The 25,920-nt window shown below is 64.0% G+C and overlaps 4 protein-coding genes across 4 annotated transcripts; all 4 read left to right on the forward strand.

Annotated features, from left to right (window-relative positions):
- The first annotated feature begins 2,325 nt into the window (after nucleotides 1–2,325).
- On the forward strand, nucleotides 2,326–6,459 carry LOC125626097 (B-cell receptor CD22-like). Its single transcript, XM_075123046.1, has 5 exons — nucleotides 2,326–2,477; nucleotides 2,637–3,017; nucleotides 3,648–3,941; nucleotides 4,556–4,828; nucleotides 6,113–6,459. Exons 1-5 carry the CDS (start codon nucleotides 2,405–2,407, stop codon nucleotides 6,457–6,459), a joined length of 1,368 nt encoding a protein of 455 aa, XP_074979147.1. The 5' UTR covers nucleotides 2,326–2,404.
- A 7,239-nt stretch (nucleotides 6,460–13,698) lies between these two features.
- LOC125626226 (protein NKG7-like) lies at nucleotides 13,699–14,865 on the forward strand. Its single transcript, XM_048828974.2, has 4 exons — nucleotides 13,699–13,873; nucleotides 14,135–14,281; nucleotides 14,487–14,621; nucleotides 14,802–14,865. The coding sequence occupies exons 1-4, from the start codon at nucleotides 13,699–13,701 to the stop codon at nucleotides 14,834–14,836; spliced, it is 492 nt and encodes a 163-aa protein (XP_048684931.1). The 3' UTR covers nucleotides 14,837–14,865.
- Nucleotides 14,866–18,795: 3,930 nt separating this feature from the next.
- Nucleotides 18,796–21,286, forward strand: LOC125626096 (protein NKG7-like). Its single transcript, XM_048828780.1, has 4 exons — nucleotides 18,796–18,970; nucleotides 19,504–19,650; nucleotides 20,674–20,808; nucleotides 21,246–21,286. Exons 1-4 carry the CDS (start codon nucleotides 18,796–18,798, stop codon nucleotides 21,284–21,286), a joined length of 498 nt encoding a protein of 165 aa, XP_048684737.1.
- A 3,128-nt stretch (nucleotides 21,287–24,414) lies between these two features.
- LOC125625686 (protein NKG7-like) lies at nucleotides 24,415–25,920 on the forward strand. Its single transcript, XM_048828036.2, has 4 exons — nucleotides 24,415–24,589; nucleotides 24,945–25,091; nucleotides 25,228–25,362; nucleotides 25,880–25,920. The coding sequence occupies exons 1-4, from the start codon at nucleotides 24,415–24,417 to the stop codon at nucleotides 25,918–25,920; spliced, it is 498 nt and encodes a 165-aa protein (XP_048683993.2).

Raw genomic sequence — 25,920 nt, forward strand, 5'->3', positions numbered from 1 at the left:
GCCGGTGCCCCTCACTCCCGACCCGCAGCCCCCTGCCAGCCCAGCCCTGGGCTCCCCCCAGCTCTGCCGGTGCCCCTCACTCCCGACCCGCAGCCCCCTGCCAGCCCAGCCCTGGGCTCCCCCCAGCTCTGCTGGTGCCCCTCACTCCCGACCCGCAGCCCCCTGCCAGCCCAGCCCTGGGCTCCCCCCAGCTCTGCCGGTGCCCCTCACTCCCGACCCGCAGCCCCCTGCCAGCCCAGCCCTGGGCTCCCCCCAGCTCTGCCGGTGCCCCTCACTCCCGACCTCTTCCCGCTCTCTGTTCCGTTTGGAGCTCTAACTGTTCAACCTAATTTGCGTGTGTGTTAATCGGTCTCCTTATGGGTGCCTGGGGACCGCTCCAAGTGGAGGCCATTGCCCTATGAATGTGTCCTTGTGTGACCCCCCCCACGGTGTCACACCAGCCCAGTGTGACAAACACACCCGCAGCATGTCTCTTACACACACACACGCTCTGCCTGGCCTGCTGGGGCAGGGAAGGGGACACAGACATGGACACACACTCCCACTCTGTCTCTCTCCTGCTCCATTCCAGCAATGCCAGCCCAAAGGTCACCCAGGGGCTAGTGAGCTGTGTATGGGGTGGGTGCCCCGGAGTGTCCCCCCACCCCCGATGCCCCTCCACGGCATGTGCCAGGGCAGATGTGGGGAAGGGGCGGGAGTGGAAGCTGCGGCTTCACAGATTCAGCCGGGCCCCAGGGCGACAGAGAAGCAATTATTTATAGTTGGCCGGAGCGCAGAGCGGACGGAGAGAAAACGAGGGCAAGAGCAAGACAGCGAGAGCCAGGCTTGGGCCAGCTCTAGGGGCGCTGGGGTCCGGCCGGACGCCGTCCCTGCCTGGTGAGGGGGTCTCGGGAATTCCCAGCGCAGCAAGTTGGGGGTGAAGGGGGGATATGGGGGTGAAGGGAGGAGAAATGGAAGGAAGGGTGGGGTGTGTCCCACAGAACCCCCTCGCCCAGAGCCAGGGGTAGAACCCAGGAGTCCTGGGTCCCAGCCTCCCTGCGCTAACCCCTGGACCCTCTTCCCTCCCCCAGAACCAGGGCAAGAACCCAGGAGTCCTGGCTATCCCCCTCCCCTGGGTTTGGCTGAGACCCTGAAGGACTGACCCCCGCCATCACTCCCCTTCACAGCATCAGCCACCCTGAGCAGGGGGGCAGGGGGCGGGAAATCGGGCCCAGATGGGGTAAGGGGAGGCCAAGGGGGGAGAGTGAAACTGACCAGAAATTGCTACAGGAAAGTGAAACTGACCAGGAGCCTGTGACTGGGCCCTGAGAGAGGTATGGGAGTCCAGAGCTGGGTGAGGGGGGGCGGGGAGGATAGATAGCTAGATGGGGGTGGGGGGGATGGATAGTGGTAGATAATTAGAGGTGTGGATGGATAGACAGAGGGATGTATGGGGATACATGTGGGGGTGTATTGGGATGGATAGATAGAGGGGTGTATGGGGGATGGAGGAATAGATAGGGTGGGTGGGGGTAGGGAGATGGGGTGGGCGGGGGTAGGGAGAGGGAGTGGGTGGGGATAGATGGGTGGGTGGAGGGAGATGGGCTGCGACTGTATGGGGAGATATGGGCGGGAGATGGGGTGCATGGGGGAGGGAGGCCTGGGTCCATGCAGAGGCCGGGAATTCCCCCGAGCCAGGCCTGGGCAAGCGGCCAGCAGCTGGGTGGTGGGGGACGGGGACTGTGCTGGGTCATGTGACCTCCGTCTGTGTCTGCTCAGCCCGTGCCCAGCTGCTGATGACCCCCCCGCCCCTGCTCTAACCACTAGACCCCACTCCCCTCCTAAAGCCAGGGAGAGAACCCAGGAGTCCTGGCTATATTTTGAGCTCTGCTGCTGCCTCAGTTTCCCTGCTGTAGATGGGGGGGGCAGGGGATGGAGGGGAGTGAGCAGCTCCCTGGGGTGGGGGCGGGGTCTCTCCTAGGGGAGGAGCTGGACGGGTGATGCGGGGCGGGGTGACCCCCTACCCCAGTTTCCCAGCCAGGACTGTCTCCAGCAACACGAGCTGCGGGTTTTCCTAAGGAAGCCAAAGGGCTTTGGGCTGCGACTGCCCCGGGCGGAGAGACAGCAAAGGGAGAGGAGTACAAAGGGAGAGCGAGTCCTGGGGTGAGTGAGATACGGGGCCCCCCGTAGGCGGCACAGCCCCAATCTGGCCCCAGGGTGGGGACTGGCTGGCTCGGGGGTGGAGAATGGGGCCTGGGGCCTTTCCCAGTTGGGGGGGGGGGGGCTGGCTTCGATGCAGGCTAGATCAGTTCCACTTATAACCCACGGCTCTCTCTCCAGCCCCAGCTTTCACAACTGACCTCGCATTGCGGAGCAGAGAGGGGGAGGGGACGGACACTTGGGGTGCGAATTGAATCCCCCCGACATGGCCGGATCCCCCCAGGCCCGTCACGCTGTGAGCCTCACGTGGCAGCACCTCCTGCTGGCCCTGCTGGAAGGTAAGTCGCGGCCATCCCTGTTCCCCAGCTGCCCCGCCCCAGAGGTGGCTGCATCTCAGCCCCAGGAGAGCCATACCTGCGTGGCGTTATGTGTGGCTGTTCCCCAGCTGCCCCGCCCCAGAGGTGGCTGCATCTCAGCGCTACATTCTGTCTTTCCAGCTTTGTATTACAGCCATGCCTCTGGCTCTTGGAGATCCTCACTCCCTGGGACCATCCGGGCTCTGAAGGGTTCCTGTGTGGTCATCCCCTGCTCGTTCACCTACCCCGGCTCCCGTGAGTCCCTGGGCGGTCCATTCAGCGTGGTCTGGTACCAGTACCGGAGCCGGGGCTACCCCGAGATCTATAACAGCCAGGATACGGCCAGCGTGCTGGCCGAGTACCAGGCCCGGACTCAGCTGCTGGGGGATCCGGAGATGGGGAACTGCACCCTGAGCATAAGCCCCGTGCAGAGTGAGGACGCTATGAGCTACTACGTCTGGATCAACCCCGACTCCGTCAGGCATCGCTTCTACGACGTCACAGTCCGGGTGGAGGTGGCAGGTAACTGGACACCCCCCACCTCACACAGGGCAGCCCCCCGGGGCACAAAGATGCGGCCAAAGGGAGGCTGGCAGCAGAGGGTTCCACCCCAGAGACAGTCGCATTGCAGGATGCCTGTATAAAGAGCCGCCCCTCCCTATATCTCAATGCTGGGCGAGGGGCACCGGCAGAGCTGGGGGAGGGCTCGTTGCCAGGTGGCTAGTGGGGACCAGAGCAGACGCCGCACCAAGGAAAAACACAGAGCTCCCTGCACAGCCCCCCAGAGTCCCACTTCCTCCCCCTGCCCCAGGCTGGGCCCAGCCCTTCCCCCTCAAACTGCTTCCTCCGTTACCAGCCATTAAAAAGCACAGACCTCAGAAATGCTCCCTGCTCTAACCACTAGACCCCACTCCCCTCCCAGAGCCAGGGGGAGAACCCAGTCCCTGCACCCCCACCCCAGAGGCAGCTGCATCTCAGCACTAGTGAGGGATCCTTGTATAAACAGCTGCCCCACCCCAGAGACGGCTGCATCTTGGTGCCGGGCGAGGCGCCCCTGTAGAAACAGCCCCTGTGACCCACCCCAGAGGTGGCTGAAACTGAGGGCGATCGCTCGCTGCCGTCTGTAACACCCTCCCCGTCTGTCTCCCCCAGACACTCCAGACCCGCTGATGCTGAGCGACCCCGGGGTGCTGATCGAGGGCGACCAAGCCACCATCACCTGCTCTGTCCGCCACACCTGCCCCTCGGCCCCTCCCAGCCTGGGCTGGAGCCCCGGCGGGGGCAAAGCCACGACCAGGCACGAGCGGCTGGCGGGGGGCGGCTGGCGGGCGGAGTCGGAGCTGAGCTACACCCCCTTGTACAAGGACCACGGGCGGCTCCTGCAGTGCACGGCCACCTTCCCCAACCAGCAGCAGGCCCGCAACGGGCTGTACCTGCAGGTCAAGTGTGAGTGAGAGGCGCTAGGGGGCACCGTGCTGCAGAGGGCGGTGCGGGCGGGGAGCCACTGGGGGCGCTGTGGTGCAGGGGGCAGCAGGGGGCGCTGTGGTGCAGGGCAGGCGATCAGCAGGGGGCGCTGTGGTGCAGGGGGCGGGGCGGGGGGTCAGCAGGGGGGCGCTGTGGTGCAGGGGGCGGGGCGGGGGATCAGCAGGGGGCGCTGTGGTGCAGGGGGCGGGGCGGGGGGTCAGCAGGGGGCGCCGTGCTGCAGGGGGCGGGGCGGGGGGTCAGCAGGGGGCGCTGTGGTGCAGGGGGCGGGGCGGGGGGTCAGCAGGGGGCGCTGTGGTGCAGGGCGGGGGGTCAGCAGGGGGCGCTGTGGTGCAGGGGGCAGGGCGGGGGGTCAGCAGGGGGCGCTGTGGTGCGGGGCGGGGGGTCAGCAGGGGGCGCTGTGGTGCAGGGGGCGGGGCGGGGGCTCTCCCCTCGCGGTGGGGGCTGGCCCCAGAGGGGGCGGGGCTGGCCCAGAGGACTGGTGGGGTGCTGCGGGGAAGGCCGGCGGCGGGAGGAGCTCTGGGCTCTCGGGGTGGCTGGTGGGGGCAGGCTCCCCCCAATGTGCCCCCTCCCCCCAGATCGCCCGCGGGGCGCGGCCGTGGCTGTGGTGGGGCCGGCCCGGCTGAAGGAAGGCGACAGCGTCACCCTGCGATGCACCAGCCAGAGCCACCCTCCGGCCACCGAGTACCGCTGGTTCCAGGGGCCGCGCCGGGCCCTGCTGCCCGGGCTGGGCCGGGGCCCCGAGGTGACGGTGCCGGCCGTGGGGCGCCACTCGGGGCCCTACCGCTGCGCCGCCGAGAACGAGATCGGCCTGGGGGAGGACTCGCCCGCCGCGCACCTCGACGTGGAGTGTGAGGGGGCAACGGGACGCAGGGCCCTGCCCCCTAGGGGCGCTGGCCCCGATCCGGGCACAGGGCGGGGGCGGGCTCAGTGGGGTGGGGAATGAGGCATGGGTCCTTTCCCCTCTAGGGGGCGCCAGCCCCGATCCGGGCACAGGGCAGGGGCAGGCTCAGTGGGGTGGGGAATGAGGCATGGGTCCTTTCCCCTCTAGGGGGCGCCAGCCCCGATCCGGGCACAGGGCAGGGGCAGGCTCAGTGGGGTGGGGAATGAGGCACGGTCTTTTCACCTTTAGGGGGTGCCGGCCCCGATCCGGGCACAGGGCAGGGGCAGGCTCAGTGGGGTGGGGAATGAGGCACGGGTCCTTTCCCCTCTAGGGGGCGCTGGCCCCGATCCGGGCACAAGGCGGGGTCGGGCTCAGTGGGGTGGGGAATGAGGAATGGGTCCTTTCCCCTCTAGGGGGCGCCGGCCCCGATCCGGGCACAGGGGGGGGTCGGGCTCAGTGGGGTGGGGAATGAGGCACGGGTCCTTTCCCCTCTAGGGGGCGCCGGCCCCAATCCGGGCACAGGGCGGGGGGCGGGCTCAGTGGGGTGGGGAATGAGGCACGGTCTTTCCCCTCTAGGGGGCGCCGGCCCCGATCCGGGCACAGGGCGGGGGTGGGCTCAGTGGGGTGGGGAATGAGGCACGGGTCCTTTCCCCTCTAGGGGGCGCCGGCCCCGATCCGGGCACAGGGCGGGGGTGGGCTCAGTGGGGTGGGGAATGAGGCACGGTCTTTCCCCTCTAGGGGGCGCCGGCCCCGATCCGGGCACAGGGCGGGGGTGGGCTCAGTGGGGTGGGGAATGAGGCACGGTCTTTCCCCTCTAGGGGGCGCCGGCCCCGATCCGGGCACAGGGCGGGGGCAGGCTCAGTGGGGTGCGGAATGAGACACAGGTCCTTTCCATTCTAGGGGGCGCAGGACCCGATCCATTCCTGGGACAGGGGACTGGCTGGATCGGGGGGTGCAGAAGGGGCTACGGGGTCTTTCCCCTCTAGCCAGGGTCTTTCCCCTCTAGCCGGTGCCGGCCCCAGGTTGGGGGGCTGGCTAAGGGTTGCAGGAAATGGGGCATGGGGCTTTTCCCCTCTGGAAGGTGCTGGCCCCCAATCAACCCCAAGGCTTGGGTGGCAGGGAGTGGGGCACAGGGCTGTTCCCCTCTAGGGGGCGCTGGCCCCGATCCGGCCCCTGGGCGGGGCACTGGCTGGCTCAGGGGCGGCCGGGGGATCTGGGCTGGGTGCCCCACACGTCCTGTGTCCCGTTGCAGACCCGCCGGAGCTGCTGCCGTGGGGGAACTGCACGGTGCGGGGCCGCGGGCCCGGGGGGGGCGGCCACGTGTCACTGCGCGGCCGAGGGGAACCCCCCGCCCCGCCTCGAGTGGCGCCTGCCCAACCGCACCCTCCCCGGGGACTTCGAGGGCCCAGAGCTGCAGGCGACTTCGTGGGCGCGGGGCCCCCTCATGAGCGGGGAGCTGCGGGGCCCGGCCGGGGCCCTGGCCAACGTGTCCTGCGCTGCCAAAAACGCCCATGGGCAGAGCCAGGCCGCGCTGCCCGTTGTGCCCGCAGGTACCGGGGGCCGGCGGGGGGCTGGGCATGGGGCCCCCTGGTACCGTAACTGCTCATGTACACGCCCCGACCCGGGTGCCGGCCGCACCTCGGGTTGCCAGCTGGAGTTCCCTCTAAGCTGCGCGCCGGGCAGGTGCTCAGGGCCGCTGTAGCCTCGGGGCAGCATGCCCCCCAAGCCCCTCATCCCTGGCCCCACCCCAGAGCCCTCACCCCCCAACCCTCTGCCCCAGCCCTGAGTCCCTCCCACACGCCGAACCCCTCAGCCCCACCCCCGCCAGATGACTTTGGCCCCGATAAGGAGGTGACGGGGCACACAGGGTCGTGTCGCACGTCTCCTCCATATTGGTGCACGTCACAACATTCACTCTGCACGCGGGTGGGGAAAACGAGAGGGAACCTTGTTATTGCCAACCGTCCCGCTTTGGCCGGGCGTCTCCCGGAATCGGGCTCCATCTCCCGGAGGCTGCTGCAGCCAAACCGGGAGAGTTTAGGCACTAAAAGTCCGGCGGTGCAGCAGGGCTAAGGCAGGCTCCTTGCCGGCCCTGGCCCCACGCCGCTCCCAGTGGTGGCCCACACGCCCCTGCAGCTCCTGGCGGGGGGGTGTCTCTGTGCACTGCTCCCTCCCCAAGCGCCGACTACACAGCTCCCATTGGCCGGGAACTGGGGCCAATGGGAGCTGCGGGGGCAGTGCTTGCGAGCACAGGAAGCGCAGGGAGCCCCCCACCTGCCCCCCAGGGGCTGCTGGGACGTGCCGGCCACTTCCAGGAAGCGGCGTGGAGCCAGCCCTGCCTTAGCCCCGGTGCATCACTGTCTGGGTGCCACCCGGGGTAAGCGCCTCCCGGTCGAGCCCTCACCCCCCTCCTGCACCTGGACCCCTTCCCCAGCCCTGAGCCCCCTCCTACACCCCTCACCCCCTCCCGCACCCCAACCTCCTGCCCCAGTCCTGAGCCCCCTCCCGCACCCAAACTCCCTCCCAGAGCCTGCACCCTGCACCCCAACCCCCTCCTCCAACCTGGAGCCCCCTCCTCCCTCCAAACTCCCCCCCCCAGCCCACATCCCTCACCCTGTCCCGCACCCCAGTCCCCTGCCCCAGCCCTAAACCCCCTCCTGCACCCAAATTCCCTCCCAGAGCTTGCACCCTGCACCCCTTCCTGCAGCCCAACCCCTTCCCAAAGCTCAGCCCAGAGCCCCCTCCCACGCTCCGAACCCCTCGGCCCCAGCCCAGAGCCCACATCCCAACCCCCTGCCCCAGCCCCCCAAAAGTGAGTGAGGGTTGGGGAGAGCAAGCGACGGTGGGCGGGGGGATGGAGTGAGCAAGGCGGGGCCTCGGAGAAGGGGCAGGGCAGGGGCGGGGCCTCACGAAGGGGCGGGGCAGGGGGCAGGGCAAGGGGGTTTGGGTTTGTGTGATTAGACAGTTGGCAACCCGAGCCGCATGTCTGGGGTAGCTTTGGGGGGGGCTGGGCTTGGGGCTCTCTGTTACCTTAATTACTCACGTATACACCCTGACCCAAGTATCTGCCCCATGTCTTGGTAGCTCGGGGGGCTGGGCATAGGGTGGTCTGCTGCTGTAATTACTCACGTACACATCCAGGTCTGGTATTACCATAATTACCCTTTTACACGGGTTGTCCCTCGTATAAATCTGCCGTTTATTGAATATAGACTGAGTGTGGGTATGGGGCTACTGTATATACTCACACCCAAATATAAGCCACCCCTCTAATTTACCCCCGGGCCAGAGTAACCTAGGAACCGCTGATCAGGTAATGCACCCTTCCCATATTTGCTTATATATACGCACGATGAGTACAAGCTGCCTGCCTAATTTAGCTCAGGAGCGGGGGACGATAGCACCCTCCCACCCATGCATGGGCATGCTGTTACTGTAATTACCCATATATAGATGCTGCCCCCCCTTTACGCACTGCTTGACACCATTAATCCCACTGCTCACACCAGCTGTGTCTGCCGGTCTCTCTGCAGGGGACGATAATTTGCTGCTCATGGTCTCCAGTGGAGTGATTGGCGGCGTTCTGCTCCTCTCGGTGCTGGCGATCGTGGTCCACAAGGTAGCCAGATCCAGGTGAGGGCACCAGGCCACGAGCTTGGAGGTCTGGTGGCTTAGCCACAAAGGAGCTGCAAGGTCAGCAGGCCCCACTCAACACCAGGGGGCATGGCTGCAGGCACAGAAGAGGAAGGGGCATGAGCGGAGGACAGATACAGAGAGGCCCAGAGAACTGGACCAGGAGGATTGAGGGGGGTGGGTTCATTAGGACAAAGGGAGACACCTATGAAAAGCAGGCAAGTAGGAGGGGTTTGGACAGAACCTGGCTGGTCTCCTTGGTATGAGGCTTCTCTAAGAAATAATTAACCCGTGGGACTCCCTGCAACTGGATAGTTGCAGGGTTAACCCATGGGACTCCCTGTCACTGGGGATTAGCATGGTTAACCCACAGGGCTCCCTTGCCACTGGATATTTGCAGAGCTAACCTGTGGGACTCCCTGCCACTAGATATTGTCAGGGTTAACCCAGAGGAATCCCAGTCACTAAATATTGGACGGTTTAACCCATGGGACTCCCTGCCACTGGGGATTAGTTGTGTTAATCCCTGGGACTGGCTGCTGCAGGGTGGGCTCGTCAGCAGCTCCAGGGCTGCGGGAACCAAGCTAAAGCCTGCTCTCTCCTGCAGGAAAGACGAAGAAGAGGGTCCCTCGATCTTCGACAACGAAGGCAACGGGGAGCAGAGGCAGTCCCTCAAGGCGGGGAAGCCGAGCAAGGCGAAGAAAGAGGAGCAGTTCAACCTATACAGCAAGGCAAAGGCCGGGGGAGAGGTGGGAAAGGCCAGGGTCACACGCTCCCCCCGCCAGCTAAGCTGGGAGGGGCCTGGTTCTTCCCAGGATGGGAGACCTGCAGGGTGGGGGCTCTCCCTTGGCAATCAGGGCTGGCCCCAATGCCCCAGTGCAGCACGAGGGGGTGCCGTGCTGCAGTGATTAGCAATGAGGCATTGGTCAGTGCGCCCGAGTGCCGAGTAACCAGACCTCTCCGCTGTGTGTGAGACCAAGGAGGGCGGGATGTGGCCCCTGGCATCCTGGCCAGATTCCCAGATAGTTAATTACATTGGCGTCCCTAAAATCCATTCTGTCGCCGTAGATACATTAGTCTTTGTTAACTGCCCTTGGCTGCGTCTCGGTGCCGGGCGAGCCGTCCCCATGCGGCGTTGTGTGCAGCTGTTCCCCAGCTGTCCCGCCCCAGAGGTGGCTGCATCTTGGCGCCTGGCAAGCCGTCCCCATGCAGCGTTGTGTGCGGCTGTTCCCCAGCTGCCCCGCCCCAGAGGTGGCTGCATCTCGGCGACCTCTGTGTGAGTCAATCCTTCCTCTTTGCATCCTCAGGAGCCGGGCATTGATGACTACGAGGCCATGGAGAGAGTGGAAGACTATGAGAATTTAGCAGCAGGAGGAGCCGGACATTACGGGAACGTTGGCGCTTGGCAGCCGCATTTGCTGTCTGAGCAGATCTACTCCAATGTCTAACCCTAGAGTGGGAGCGGACGGGCCGCAAATGCTTCTAAATATCTCTTCTATTTAAACAAGTGCTTGTATAGCTAGGAGTAATAATAGCTAGATCCGTGGGGGTGAGTGGTGGGACGGCTGGTGACGACCTGGTGGGGGCAGTGGGATACGCCTAGAGCCAACCCATGTCGGGGACTGAGGTAGTAAGTTGAATCACTGAGAGCAACATGATGCTAGAGGTGTGATATAGAGAGGGGAAAACTGGTGTGAGCGGTGGGATTTAGCTAGAGTGAACTGGTGCTAGACGCGGGATTGCTGGAAAACTGACCAAACCACCCATCCCTGCCTGTAGCCATCTGCCCCTGCCAGGGATGGTTTAGTCACCACGTGTACCTGTAAAAGACCCCCACGCGCCCACCAGTCCCGGGCCACATGCCAGCTTCCCCAGGCATACGCTGATGTCCACATGCCCCCCCGTCCCCAGAGATGCCCAATCAGATTTGGTACCCCTTGATGACATAAGTCATCCAATGGGATGATGCCCCCTGTATCACCTGGTCCCTGTGCCAAGTCCCATTAACCCCCTAGGGGCTGGAGCGGAGTGAAATGCATGTAGGATCGTGCAAGGTTAAGAAGAGGGGATTTTTCTACCTTCTCCGATTTCCTAGGGGTTAAAAAAATCCCCCTAAAATCCTGGAAGGGGAGAATCTCAGGGTCTTGAAAGGTTCAAAGACCCCATAGGGGCAGGGTGAAAGGGGGTGACTTGAAACCCTGTTGATTGTGAAGGAACTGATCACATCTGCCACTGGGTGCAATTTTACTGCTGGGTTTAATATTATTAACCCCTGGGACTCCCTGCCACTGGATATTAGTTAAGCCCTGCAAATCACGGTTATAGAGCTTTGAAAGGCTATATTTCACCCCACTGTTCTTTTCTAATTCTGAGATCCACCCCGGCTGCTTTGCCCCAAACCAGTGGTGGATTTTACTGTAAGATTTTCAAAATATACGTCTCTATTTTTGTACTTTCAATGTGTCCACAGTGGTTTGATTATATTATAATACTGAGGTTAACCTGCGGGACTCCTTGCCACTGGGTATTAGTGGGCTAACCAGTGGGACTCCCTGCCACTAGGTCTTAGCGGGGTAAGCCTGCAGGACCGCCTGCTACTGGGTGTTAGCAGGGTTAACCCCTGGAACTCCCTGTCACTGGCTATTAATAGAGTTAACCTGTGGGACTTCCTACCATTAGGTACTAATAGGGCTAACCTGCATTCCTCCCTGCCCCTGGGAAGTAGTGGGGTTAACCCGTGGGACTCCCTGCATCTTGATATTAGTAGGGTTAGCCTGCAGGACTGCCTGCTACAAGGGATTAGTGGATTTATCTCATGTGTGGGGGGGTGTCGTATCAGTGTTAACCCAGGGAACTCACTGCTGCAGGGTGATTATTATAGTTAAATTACATGCAAATCTCAAGAGGGGGTGGGGAATGGGACATGGGGCCTTTCCCCTGTAAGAGGCACCGGCTCTAATCCGGCCCCAGGGTGGGGGACTGGCTGGCTCAGGGGCTGTGGAATTGGGTCTGCCAGTGGGGCAGACCCATTGGGTGGAGATGTGCGGGGCGGGGGGATGCAATGGGACCTTTCCTCCTCCTACCCCCACGTGGCGCCACCCCAGAAGAAGAGGCACTGTCTGGGCCTGGGAGGGGTTAACCCTTCAAGGGAGGGGGCGGCGCAGAGAACAGGTGTCGGGGGGGATCTGGCGGGGCCTGGGGGAGAGGCTAATAGAAACCCGGCCGCCCTGGCCCATGCTGATGGTCCCTCCCCACCCCCACTCTGGGCCGCACCCCCTCGTAAATCCAGACTGGGGGGCGGGGTGGGAGGTCGTGTGTCCGCCCCCCGCCCTGGAGATGAGCCATCGGCCCCGGGGCGGGCCAGAGGCTGAGGGACCGGCCGAGCTGTGGGGCCGATGGCTGGAGGGCAGGTCCTGCCCCGTGGGGTACGAGCCTTTCCCGGGGGGCGGCTGTCTGGAGGGCGGCGTGGGCCTGGCCTTGGCATGGCTAGCGCTGTGGGCAGCCCTCTCCTGCGGCCGGACCCCCGCTCTGGCGCTTCTCCTCGGCTTCTCTGCCACCCTGGGCCTGGGCCGCCGCGGTGCTGTCCCTGCAGGCCCGGACACGGCCCCCTCCCTCGTTCTACCCACTCCTCCCTCCCTCCGTCCATCCCTCCATCCATCTGTCCCCCTACAGCTCCCTCCATCCCCCTACGCCTCCCTCCATCCCTCCCTCTACACGCCCCTCCATCCCTCCCTCCATCCCCCTACACCTCCTTCCATCCCTCCCTCTACAAACCCCTCCATCCATCCATCCCTCCCTCCATCCCCCTACGCCTCCCTCCATCCCTCCTTCTACACGCCCCTCCATCCCTCCCTCCATCCCCCTACACCTCCTTCCATCCCTCCCTCTACAAACCCCTCCATCCATCCATCCCTCCCTCCATCCTTCCCTCCCTCCCTCCCCCTACACCTCCCTCCATCCCTCCCTCTACACACCTCCTTCCATCCCTCCCTCCATCCCCCTACGCCTCCCTCCATCCCTCCTTCTACACGCCCCTCCATCCCTCCCTCCATCCCCCTACACCTCCTTCCATCCCTCCCTCTACAAACCCCTCCATCCATCCATCCCTCCCTCCATCCCCCTACGCCTCCCTCCATCCCTCCTTCTACACGCCCCTCCACCCCTCCCTCCATCCCCCTACACCTCCTTCCATCCCTCCCTCTACAAACCCCTCCATCCATCCATCCCTCCCTCCATCCCCCTACGCCTCCCTCCATCCCTCCTTCTACACGCCCCTCCACCCCTCCCTCCATCCCCCTACACCTCCTTCCATCCCTCCCTCTACAAACCCCTCCATCCATCCATCCCTCCCTCCATCCTTCCCTCCCTCCCTCCCCCTACACCTCCCTCCATCCCTCCCTCTACACACCCCTCCATCCATCCATTCCTCCCTTCATCCATCCCTCCCTCCCTCCCTCCCCCTATACCTCCCTCCATCCCTCCCTCTACACGCCCCTCCCTCCATCCCCCTACACCTCCTTCCATCCATCCTTCCCTCTACACCTCCCTCCCTCCCTCCCTCCATCCACCCCTCTACACACCCCTACACCCCTCCCTCCATTCAGCCCCATATAAACTCATCCATCCCTCCCTCCCCTCACTCCCTCCATCCCCCCAATCCTCCACCCGTCCCGGGAGCTGCCCCGCCGGGGGCTGGGCCGGGGTCACCCCAGGCCGGGGGGGGGAAGGTTCCATGGCAGTTGGCAACGCAGAGAGGCTGGTGTCGGGGTAAGGGCCACCCCCATCCCCCCCATCCCCCCATCTTCATCCATCCCCCCATCTTCGTCCGTCTCCATCCCTCCACCCCCACCTCCCCAACGTCCCGCCTTACCCATCCTCCCACCCCTCCATCCCCACACCCATCCCTCGCACTTCCCCTCCATCCGTCCTCACCCCCCACCTCGCCAACCTCCCCACCTCCCCAACCCCTCCATCCACCCCCACCCTTCCCCGTCCCTCCTCACACCCATCCCTCTGCCCTCCATCCACCCCCGATCCCCCCACATCCCTCCAGCCCCCCCCCCCCAGCTCGGGAGGTGCCTGAGGTCCAGGCCCCAGGGCTCTGGCTCAGCCCAGCTGCTCTGGGCCAGGATTTGCCTCTGATTCATTCCCCGCCCCCAGGTGCACCCCGGATCCTGCCTTCCGTGGCCCCGAGCTCCCCCCGCGATGGCGTCGCTCCGGATCCCCAGCACCGCCCTGGCCCTGCTCAGCCTCCTGCTGCTGCTGGCCGCCCTGGGCTCCGACCGCTGGCTGGTGGCCGATGGCCACCTCGTCACATCCTACTCGGGGCTGTGGAAAGTCTGCGTGAATTCGGGGTGTTGGACGTTTGCTTCAGTGCCAGGTGGGGGCAGCCCGGCTCCGCCAGCAAACCCTACTGCTGCTGGGGGCCAGGATGCCTGGGTTCTAGCCCTGAGAGGGGAGCGGGGTCGAGTGGTTACAGCAGGGGAGGTTGGGAGCCAGGACGCCTGGGTTCTGGCTCTGGGAGGGGAGCGGGGTTGAGAGGCTAGAGCAGAGAGGGTTGGGAGCCAGGACGCCTGGGTTCTATTTTAGTCTGCTGCAGGGTTATTCTCCATTTAGCCTCTGGTCTCTCTTGGCTCCTCAGGGTACATTGAATCCACCAGGGCTTTCCTGTTCCTGGCCATGATCGCCGGGTTTCTCTCCTTCTTCGCCCTCCTCGCTTCGTTCTTCCGCTCCCACCTCGGCTCCATGTCTCTGACCCTGATCTCTGCTGTGGGCAGCTTCAGCGCAGGTACCGCCCCCTGGGGGCCTCCTGCCCCCAGCTACTCCCAGCCCCCCAAACCATGCACCACCACCCCCAGCCAGCCCTGGGGAGCCCCCCATCCAGGGACCCTGCCCTGGGCTCTGGCAGCTCCCCCCGGTGGTGGGACGGGGTAGGGGCTGGGACTGTGCGTGGGCCGCCCTAAGGGGTGTCCGTCCTGTTCCCTTTGCCCCAGGGCTCTGTGCCATGATCGCGCTGGCCGTGTACACAGGGGAGTTCGCTGGGGCCGTGAATGTCGCCCCGGGCCAAGTCACCTTCGGCTGGTCCTTCGGCCTTGGCTGGGCCTCCTTCCTCCTCTTCCTCATCACCGGTGAGTGCAACATAGAGGAGTGTCGAAAGGCAGCTGCCTCTGGGGTGGGGCGCAGGGGCTGGTGATACAGGGACCCCTCGCCCAGCGCTGAGATGCAGCCACCTCTGGGGTGGGGGGCTGTGTACCAGTAGATGATGCTCCCATTGCTGCTCTGAGCCTATTTCTCTTCTCTCCCCTCAGGTGTGGTGACGCTTCGTATCCTGAGAGTCTCCTAGAGCCGAGTGTGGGGCCCGCACTGCCCCATAGGAGCCGGACCGAGCCTGCGGGATCCTGGGACTGATTGCCCCAACACCCCCGAGCAGGGGGCGGTGTGTGTGTGTGTGTGTTACCCTGGGATCCCACAGACCCATGATTTCCCCCCTCCCCACAAGCTCCCCTTTCTGTTCCCTTCCTTTCCCCACAACTGCTGCTAGACCCACTTGTTCCATGGAGATTAAAGGGCCTGTTCTCAGAGCCTCCTGTCTGGTGATTTATTCCCCCTCGGAGACGGATGTGTATTGAAGACGGCCAGGACTCCTGGGTTCTATCCCCAGCTTTGGGAGGGGAGTTGGTTCCAGTGGATTAGAGCTGGGGGAGGGGGCTGGAGGGAATCAGGACTCCTGGGTTCTCTCCCTGGCTCTGGGAGGGCAGTAGGGTCTAGTGGTTACAGCAAGGGGGTTGGGTCTGGGAGCCAGGACTCCTGGGTTCCATCCTCCCGTTGGCTCTTTGCTAAGCATGGGTGCGGCTGGCTGGTGCTTGGATGGGAGACCCCCCGGGAAGCAGAGAAGGGGGGGAGCAGGGGTCTCACCCAGGAGGGGAAGGTCATGCGGGGGTCGGGGGACGGGACCCCACCTCCAGTGTGGGGTACAAGAGGCACCCTGGGGGGTGGGGGTAGCCCTGAAGCTGATACTTGTTTGGAGCGGCATTAACCCTTCGAGGGGGGACCTGATGCAGAGATGGGGGGAGGGGATGCCCTGTGCCGGGGGGGGGGGGGGCTGGGATTGAGAAGGTTAAATTAAGCAGAGTCCCCAGCGCAGCCCTGGCTGTCTGGGGAACGCAGTCCTGACCCCGTCCATCCGTCCGTCCCCAGACACCCTGTGATAAATGGGGGCGGGGGGGGAGCTCCCTTTGATGGACACCCAGCCAGCCCCTAGCTATAAAATCCCTCTTAGTAGCTGTTCTCCACTTGCTCTCCCTGTAAAGGCTTCAAAAGTCCCCCAGGTAAAGGAAAGGGAGTGGGCACCTGGCCAAGACAGCCCACGGGAAGGTTCAAGCTTTTAAAAATTGACCAAAGACCCCCCCACATTGTCTGACTGTGTCGATCTGCCGGGAGAGGGGCCAGGGCAGCGCGATCCTGCGAGAAGCCCGGGGCCGGGTCTGAGAAGCTCCTCAGGATCATACCCAGAAGCCGCTCGTGTGAACCCCCCGCGACGCCGGTCGGCCGGCCGGGGACCGTCCAGGGAGACGCCATGAGGGTTGGCCCTCTGAGTTCGGGACGGCCCGGGGCCTCCCCTGCGCTCACCCCGGGGGCTTCTGCCTTGCTCGCCACCTTGAAGCGGGCCCTCGAGAGAGCGCTTCGTGGCGCGGGACCCTCCTAGCTGCTCTTTTCAGATCTAGCAGGCGCCCGAGTTCTCAGGTGCCTCTTCTCGAACCCGTAACATGGAGCTTTTTATAAGAACAGGAGTTGGATTTTGGCAGCCAAGAGGTTTGGGCCCATGTTGATTAATTGGCTGATAGCCCCTGCTCATCGCCTTTGTTTTCTGTCTCAGCTCTTCCCCGGAGGGGGGTGAAAGGGCTCGAGGGCGCCCCACGGGGAGGGATTCCCCAGGGCGCCTTCCTGGGACCAAGGGGGGTTTCTTGCTTTTGGGCGCTGGCAGCGTTCAGCGAGCCAAGGTCAGAGAGAAGCTGCAACCCCGGGGGTTTAATGCCAGCCTGGGGGGTGGCCACTCTTAGCGTTTAAAGTCCTTGCGGGGCCCCCACTTCCTGCACCCGAAGTGCCGGAGTGGGGAATCCGCCTCGACAGCCCCCAGCCCCAAACACGGCCTCGCCTCGCTCCATCCGCAGGCCCAGCCGCCCCCAGCCAGCCTGGGAGCTGCCCCGGCGGGGGCTGGGCTGGGGTCCCGGGGGGGGGCGGGGGGGGAAGGTTCCATGGCAGTTGGCAACGCAGAGAGGCTGGTGTCGGGATAAGGGCCACCCCCCCATCCCCCCATTCCCCCCATCTTCGTCCGTCCCCATCCCCCCATCCCGCCTTACCCATCCCCCCATCCCCCCATCTTCGTCCGTCCCCATCCCTCCATCCCGCCTTACCCATCCCCCCATCCCCCCATTCCCCCCATCTTCGTCCGTCCCCATCCCCCCATCCCGCCTTACCCATCCCCCCATCCCCCCATCTTCGTCCGTCCCCATCCCTCCATCCTGCCTTACCCATCCCCCCATTCCCCCCATCCCCCCATCTTCGTCCGTCCCCATCCCTCCATCCCGCCTTACCCATCCCCCCATCCCCCCATCTTCGTCCGTCCCCATCCCTCCAACCCGCCTTACCCATCCCCCCATTCCCCCCATCCCCCCATCTTCGTCCGTCCCCATCCCTCCATCCCGCCTTACCCATCCCCCCATTCCCCCCATCCCCCCATCTTCGTCCGTCCCCATCCCTCCATCCCGCCTTACCCATCCCCCCATCTTCGTCCGTCCCCATCCCTCCATCCCGCCTTACCCATCCCCCCATCCCCCCATCTTCGTCCGTCCCCCTCCCTCCATCCCGCCTTACCCATCCCCCCATTCCCCCCATCCCCCCATCTTCGTCCGTCCCCATCCCTCCATCCCGCCTTACCCATTCCCCCATCCCCCCATCTTCGTCCGTCCCCATCCCCCCATCCCCCCATCCCTTCGTCTTCGTCCGTCCTCATCCCACCTCCCCACCCCTCCTCTCCCCATTCCCCAGCCCTCCGTCCCCCCACCAACCCCTCCCCCATCCCCTCTGTCTGTCCTCATCCCACCTCCCCACCCCTCCTCTCCCCATTCCCCAGCCCTCCGTACCCCCACCAACCCCTCCCCCTTCCCCTCTGTCCGTCCTCATCCCACCTCCCGTCCTTCCATCCCCACCTCCACCGACCCCTGTGCCCACACATGGATCCCTCCCTCCATCCACCCCCTCCATCCCTCTGCCCCCCCCCACGCCCCACTCGTCTGTTCCTGCACCCATCGGCCCATCCCCACTCCTCCACCCACCCCATCCCCAGTATCCCTCCCCCATATGCACCCCTCCATCCCCCATATCCCCCCATCCCCACCCCTCCGTCCACCCACCTCCATCCCAATGTCCCTCCCATGCCCCACCCATCTGTTCCTGCACCCATCAATCCATCCCTCTGCCCCCCTTCATCCCCCCCATTCCCTCCATACCCCATTCACAGACCTCCATCCATCCATCCATCCCTCCCCACACCCACCCCTCCATCCCCGTCCCCCCATATCCCTCCCCCATAGACACCCCTCCATCCCCCCATACACACACCTCCATCCATCCATCCATCCCTCCCCACACCACCCCCCATCCCCATCCCCCCATACCCCACCCCCATAGATACCCCTCCATCCCCCCATATCCCTCCCCCTTCCCCTCCCCTCCATCCACTCCCTTCCATCCCTCTATCGTCCCCACGCCCCATCCATCTGTTCCTGCACCCATCAATCCATCCCTCTGTCCCCCCTCCCTTCCCCCCATACCCCCCGCCACACACCTCCATCCATCCTTCCTTCCCCACACCCACCCCTCCATCCCCCCATCCCCGTCCCCCCATATCCCTCCCCCATACACACCCCTCCATCTCCTCCAACCCCCCATATCCCTCCCCCCATATTCACCCCTCCATCCACCCATATCCCTCCCCCCATACACACCTCCATCCATCCATCCATCCCCATAGCCATCCCTCCATCTCCCAATACCTGTCCTCCATACACACCCCTCCATCCCCCCATTCCCCTATATCCCTCCCCCCATCCCCACCCCTCCATGCACCCCCCTATCCCTCCCCCCATCTACCCGCCTCCATCCATCCACCCATCCAGACAACCGAGGGCTTGGCTCAGATCAGCTGGTCTAGGCTGGGGTTTCCATCTAACTCTCGTCCCTCCCTGCCCCTCCTGCAGGTGCTCCCCAGATCCCAGCCTGCCCCCGGGCCCCCACCCCACGATGCTGCATCTCCAAGTCGCCAGCCCCACCCTGGCCCTGCTCAGCCTCTTGTTGCTGCTGGTGGCTCTGGGCTCTGACCACTGGCTGCTGTTAAAGGAAAACCAGGTCGTGATGCATTCGGGCCTGTGGAAGCTCTGCATGAATCTGGGGTGTCTGATACCTTTGAATGTACCAGGTTAGGGCAGCCCGGCTCTGCCAGGGATCCCGCAGCTCCCACCAGCCACCTCCAGGACTCCCGGGTTGTAGCCCCAGGTCTGGGAGGGGAGTGGGGTCTATGGGTTAGAGCAGGGGTGGGGGTGGCTGGGAGCCAGGACTCCCGGGTTGTAGCCCCAGGTCTGGGAGGGGAGTGGGGTCTATGGGTTAGAGCAGGGGTGGGGGTGGCTGGGAGCCAGGACTCCCGGGTTGTAGCCCCAGGTCTGGGAGGGGAGTGGGGTCTATGGGTTAGAGCAGGGGTGGGGGTGGCTGGGAGCCAGGACTCCCGGGTTGTAGCCCCAGGTCTGGGAGGGGAGTGGGGTCTATGGGTTAGAGCAGGGGTGGGGGTGGCTGGGAGCCAGGACTCCCGGGTTGTAGCCCCAGGTCTGGGAGGGGAGTGGGGTCTATGGGTTAGAGCAGGGGTGGGGGTGGCTGGGAGCCGGGACTCCTGGGTTCTGTGGTAGTTGGTGGCCATGTTAGTCTCCATTTCAGCCCTGGTCTCTCTTGTCTCCTCAGATCTCATTAATGCCAGCAGGGCTTGCCTGATCCTGGCCGTGATCGCCGGGTTGCTCTCCTGCTTGGCTCTCCTCGCCTCGTTCTTCTGCTCCCACCTCGGCTCCGTGTCCCTGACCCTGGTCTCCGCCGTGGGCAGCTTCAGCGCCGGTAGCACCCCCTCGGGGCCCCCTTCCCCCAGCGACTCCTTCGGATACGTGGTCCCTCCCACACCAGGGACCTGGCTGTCACATTGGGGGCTCTCCCCAGACCAGAGAGGGGAGTGTTTCCCCCTGCCCTATTACCCCGGGTGCCTTAAGATGTTCTGCTCACAGCCCGGGCCCCCCCAGCCAGCGGGCAAGGCTGTGTCCCCTGAGCATCCCTGGGCCGTGCCACCCGGGGTCACCCCCAGCAGCCTGCCCACAGCCCCACGTCCTGGTCCCCGCAGCCTTGGGTCCTCCTTGCTGGTGGGAGGTTTGAAGCCTGTTCTGGGGCCCGGGTACAAAGGCAAATTCGCATCCTCGTGGCTAAGATTTATGCTACGCACTTGGGGCCCGGGAGATTTCTTAGCCAGCTGCCTCTCCCCGGCCGCTGCTAGGGTGACCAGATGTCCCGATTTTATAGGGACAGTCCCAATTTGGGGGTCTTTTTCTTACATAGGCTCCTATTACCCCCCACCCCCGTCCTCATTTTTCACACTTGCTGTCTGGTCACCCTAGCCGCGGTGGGCTTTCTCTCCGTCCTGACCGGCCGCGGATGACCAAGGGGCTGGTTTCCTTTGCCGCCCCAGATCTTTGCCTCACCAGGTTTCTCAGCTAGATCCAGTGCCTGGGGACTTCGGCCCCCTTGGACTCTCGGCTGACCCCCTTGCGTGGTGCCGATCGTCCCCACCTCATGCTTCGACGCCCCGCGCTCCTTCCCCGCCGGCGGCCGCCCCGGTCACTCCGGAATCGGCGCAGCCTTGTTTGAGCGTGTCGGAGGCCGGGAGGTCGCTGCCTTTCCGCCCTCCGGGGAGAAAACCCGGTTTCTCCCCCTTCCTCTGGTCACGTAACGCCCAATGTGACCGAGTGGCCGGAGCTGCCCCCGCGGGGTTCACACCCACACGCCCCGACGCTCCGTCGCCAGCCTCTCCGGACCCGACCTCGCTCCGGCCGCGGCGACCGGCTGACTCCGCGCTGTTCCCTTTGGCCCCAGGTCTCTGTGCCACCGTCGCCATGGCCATGTTCACATCCCAGAGCACGAAGACCATAATGATCACCTCGCCTCAGGTCAGCTTCGGCTGGTCCTTCTACGTCGGCTGGGCCGCCTGCCCACTCTCCCTCCTAGCCAGTGAGTGCAGCCGAGTGTGTGTGGGGAGGGGTATTGAAATGCAGCCACCTCTGGGGTGGGGCCGTGGGGACCGTTTATACGGGGACCCCTCACCCAGCACTGAGATGCAGCCGCCTCTGGGGTGGGGCCGCGGGGACCGTTTATACGGGGACCCCACACCCAGCACTGAGATCCAGCCACCTCTGGCGTGGGGCCGCAGGGACCGTTTATACGGGGACCCCTCACCCAGCACTGAGATGCAGCCGCCTCTGGGGTGGGGCCGCGGGGACCGTTTATACGGGGACCCCTCACCCAGCACTGAGATGCAGCCACCTCTGGGGTGGGGCCGCGGGGTAGCAGCCGCACAGCGACGCAGCATGGGGCTGGCTCACCCGGCTCTGAGACGTCCCCGTGGCTCCCATCACTGCCCTGAGTCTGGTTTTCTCCTCTCCTCCCAGGTGTGGTGACACATTGTTCCCAAGGATCCTCATCCCGCTGAGTGTGGGGCCCGCGCTGCCCCCCGGGGGACTGAGCCGGGGGCCGGACGGAGCCTGCAGCCTCGCCGGGCCAATTCCCCCGGCCGCCCTGTGTGCGCGCGTGTGCGTCCCTGCGGGTTCCCACAGACCCGTGATTCCCCCCCACGACAGAGTCCCCCCCTTTCTGTTCCCTTCCTTTCCCCATAGCCGCTGATAGACCCACTTGTTCCTTGGAGATTAAAGGGCCTGTTCTCAGAGCCTCCTGTCTGGTGACTTATTCCCCCTCGGAGACTGGGAGGGGAGTGGGCTCTAGAGGGTTAGAGGATGGGGGGCTGGGACCAGGACTCCTGGGTTCTATCACCCGCCCTGGGAGGGGAGTGGGGTCTAGTGGGTTACAGCTGCGGGACGGGGCTGGAGGGAAGCAGGACTCCTGGGTTTTCTCCCCCGCTCTGGGAGGGGAGTGGAGTGGAGTCTAGTGGGTTAGAGGAGGGGGGACTGGGACCAGGACTCCTGGGTTCTATCCCCCGCTCTGGGAGGGGAGTGGAGTGGAGTCTAGTGGGTTGGGGGGGGGCTGGGAGCCAGGACTCCTGGGTTCTATCCCCCGCTCTAGGGGAGTCCTGCCAGCCCAGCTGTCTCTGCTATTGTTCTCTTACCCTGGTAGAGCAGTGCGAGGATGATTTCAATGCAGAGCTTGGTGGAAGGGGGCATCTGGCTGGCTCCTTGCACCCACACCCTCCCGCTCCTGGACTCACGGCTCCGCGATTTGCTCCTCTCAGTGGGTCCCAGGTCGTTGCATGGGGAGGTGCTGGTGGGAAAGAGGGAGGGGAAATGACTGAGCAGAGCAGGGGAGTGGGGTCTAGTGGTTAGCGCTGGGGAGGCGGGGAGCCAAGACTCCTGGTTCTCTCCCTGGCTCTGGGACGAGAGTGGGGTCTAGTGGTCAGAACGGGGCGGGGAGCCAGGACTCCTGGGTTCTGTCTCTCGCTGGGCTCTCTTGCTAAGCAGGGTTGGGGCTGGGCTGGGAGGCCCCCCCGGAGAGCAGAGGAGAAAGATCTGCCACCGCCTGGAAGGTCTTCTCCTCTCAAGGGCCAAGCTCAGAACAGGCGTGTCCGATTTAAGGGCCAGCGAAGACACTGAGGAATTTCTGTCCCTGTTGGAAAGACTCGGGGACATTCATCGACGGCCGGCGGGGAGAAGCTGCCCGTTCCCCGCCAGTATTCTCGGCTGACTGCGGGGCATTCGGCGACGCTTTCAATTATGGAAAGTTTAAAGAAAGTGTCTTGCAAAGATTGACCGTTCCTGTCGAGCCCGAGAGGCTGAAGGCGATCGGATCATGTGCCCTGCCTGGAGACGGGGCAGGAACGGTGTGCGGACCTTGGAGTCGGGGGGCAAAGGCTTCCGAGCGTTTTGTTGAAGGGATGGCTCGATTCGCTGTGGAGCGGCTTCTCCGTAACCGGTGGGGTGGGGGGTCAGGAGCACAGCGTGGGGCTGGCTGGTGAATCTAACGACCACAGTAACCACTGGTTTGGGGAAAATCTGCTCCCCCTTTTCGCAGCCTGCCCTGCCCTTGGCCTTCCCCGTGTGGGCCGCTGTCACGGCGTCCCCGGGCGATGCTCTGGACGGCTCCCCACAAAGCCAGGCAGGACTCTGGGGGAGTCTCCTCTCGGGGAGCAGCCTGTCTGCAGGACACACAGCTCACCCGGCTCCACCTTCCTGGGTCTGACCTTGGAGCATTCAGCATCCTCTGCCCCTCCGGGCGCTTCCCACAGCGAGTCCGCCCAGGCGGGGTCCTGGGGAAGCCAGAGGGTCCTTCCCCCCAACTCTGCAGTCAGACATGACTCTCAGCCAGCCAGTAAAACAGAGGTTTATTAGACGACAGGAACATGGTCTAAAACAGAGCTTGTAGGTGCAGAGAACGGGACCCCTCAGCTGGGTCCATTTTGGGGGCCATGAGCCAGACAACCACGTCTGCACTTCACTCCATGTCCCAGCCAGCCTTCAACTCAAACTCCCTCCAGCCCCCCCTCCTCTGGGCTTTGTCCCTTTCCCGGGCCAGGAGGTCACCTGAAAAAAAAGGTTTTCTCTCCCCCCACCCCACTCTCCTGCTGGTAATAGCTCATCTTAAGTGATCGCTCTCCTTACAATGAATATTTTTTCATGTATATATAAAATCTTCTCACTGTACTTTCCACTTTATGCATCTGATGAAGTGAGCTGTAACTCACGAAAGCTTATGGTCAAATAAATTGGTTAGTCTCTAAGGTGCCACAAAGTCCTCCTTTTCTTTTTGCGAATACAGATAAACACGGCTGTTACTCTGAAACCTGATTCCTTTGTTCTCCAACCCTTTAGCTCTCACCTTGCGGGGGGGGGGGGGGGGGGGGGGGGGGGGGAAGGGCCCAGGCCATCAGTGGCCAGGAAAAAGGGTGTCAGCCATTGTCTGTGTCCAGACCCCCGCACCCACCTGCCCTGTAGGGGTCTGCAATGATCATACACCCTTATCCCACCCCCTAGACACTTAAGAACTGCCTAGGGGAAACTGAGGCACTCCCACACTATTCAGAGGAAACATTAAGAACAGTCCCACTTCATCACAGCCACCTTGGGCAACCCAGGGCACAGTGGCAGGGATAGCTCAGTGGTTTGAGCATTGGCCTGCTAAACCCAGGGTTGTGAGTTCAGTCCTTGAGGGGGCCATTTAGGGATCTGGGGGAAAAATTGGGGATTGGTCCTGCTTTGAGCAGGGGGTTGAACTAGATCCCTGCGGAGGTCCCTTCCAGCCCTGGTATTCTATGATTTCAGCAGAGTCCCCTGGACAGCCCGGCATGCACAGGGAACCCAAGGGTCCATCTGGCCCCACAGCCCTGTCCAGCCACCCCCAAACACACCCACCCCGCCCTCCCCACTCCCTCCCTCCATCCGCCCCCTGGGCTGGGCTGGGGTCTCCCCAGGCTCCGCGCTGGGGTCCCGGGGGGAAGGTTCCATGGCAGTTGATGACCCAGAGAGGCTGGTGTCTGGGTAAGGGCCACCCCCCAAGCCCTCCACCCCTCCACCCACCACCCCCAGATCTGTCTGTCTATCCCGCTCTGGGCTGGGATTTCCGTCTGACTCTCCCCGCCCCAGATGCTCCCCGGCCCCCCGCGCTGCCCCCACAATGCTGCCACTCCAGGTCCCCAGCACAGCCCTGGCCCTGCTCAGCCTCCTGCTCCTGGTGGTGGCCCTGAGCTCCGACCACTGGCTGGAGGCAAGACGAAACGGCGTCTTTGTCCACTCGGGGCTCTGGAAGATCTGTGTGAATTCAGTGTGCGGCATGCCTTCGAAACTACCAGGTGAGGGCAGCCGGCACCGGCAACCCACCGCTGCCCCCAGCCAGCTCCAGGGGGGTGGGGAGCCAGGACTCCTGGGTTCTATCCCTGGCTTGGGGAGGGACATGGGGTCTAGTGGTTAGTGTGGGGGGGGGCTGGGAGCCAGGGGTCCTGGATTCTCTCCCCAGCTCGGGGAGGGGCATGGGGTCTACTGGTTAGAGCGGGGGGGGGAGGGGCTGAAAGCCAGGACTCCTGGGTTCTGGCTCTGGGAGGGGAGTGGGGTCTAGTGGTTAGAACAGCACGGGTAGGACTCCTGGGTTCTATTTTAGTTTACTGCAGGGTTATTCTCCATTTACCCCCGGTCTCTCTGATTCCTCAGATTACATCGAGGCCACCAAGATGTTCCTGATGCTGGGCCTGCTTGCGGGGCTGCTCTCAGCCTTCTCCCTCCTCGCCTTGCTCAGAGGCTCCAGCTTTGACACCGTGTCCCCCTTCGTGGTCTCTGCCATGGGCAGCTTCAGCGCGGGTACCTCCCCCCTCCCCCTGCAGAGACCCTGCTCTGGGCTCTGGCAGCCCTCCCTGGTGGTGGGATGGGGCAGGGGCCCTGGGACTTGCCTGGGGGGTGCTAAGGGGCGTCTGTGCTTTGTTCCCTTTGGCCCTAGGTTTCTGCATCCTGATTGCACTGACCGTGTTCACCAGCGAGTTTGCTGAAGTCATGAAGGTCACTTGGCTCCATGTCTCCTTTGGCTGGTCCTGGGGCCTCGGCTGGGCCTCCATCCCCCTCTTCCTGCTGACCGGTGAGCGTGCCGGAAGGGAAATTCAAAATGCAGCCACCTCTGGGGTGAGGCTGGTTTACACACGAGGATGGCTCACCCAGCGGTGAGATGCAGCCACCTCTGGGGCGGGGCAGCTGGGGAACGGCTGCAGACAACGTCGCACAGGGACGGCTCACCTGGCGCTGAGATGCAGCCACCTCTGGGGAGGGGCAGCTGCAGGGGTGCTGGAACTAATGGTGGTTTCCATCATATACAGAATTTATGTAAATGGCTCTTGGCACCCGTACTATGCAGCTTGTTCCTGGACAGCTGGAGAACAGCCACACACAATGCTGCTTGGCGACAGCTTGCCCGGCACTGAGATGCAGCCACCTCTGGGGCGGGGCAGCTGGGGAACAGCCGCACATAACGCCACACAAGGACAGCTCACCCGGTGCTGATGCAGCCAGCGCTGGGGTGGGGCAGCTGGTTTCTAGTGGATGCTGATCCCGTCAGTCCCATTGCTGCCGTAAGCTCATTTTTCAAATCTTTCCCTCAGGTGGGGTAACGTTGTTGGCCCAGGAATCCAACTCCATCTGA

This window comes from Caretta caretta, chromosome 24 (assembly GCF_965140235.1).
Source record: "Caretta caretta isolate rCarCar2 chromosome 24, rCarCar1.hap1, whole genome shotgun sequence".
NCBI lineage: Eukaryota > Metazoa > Chordata > Testudines > Cheloniidae > Caretta > Caretta caretta.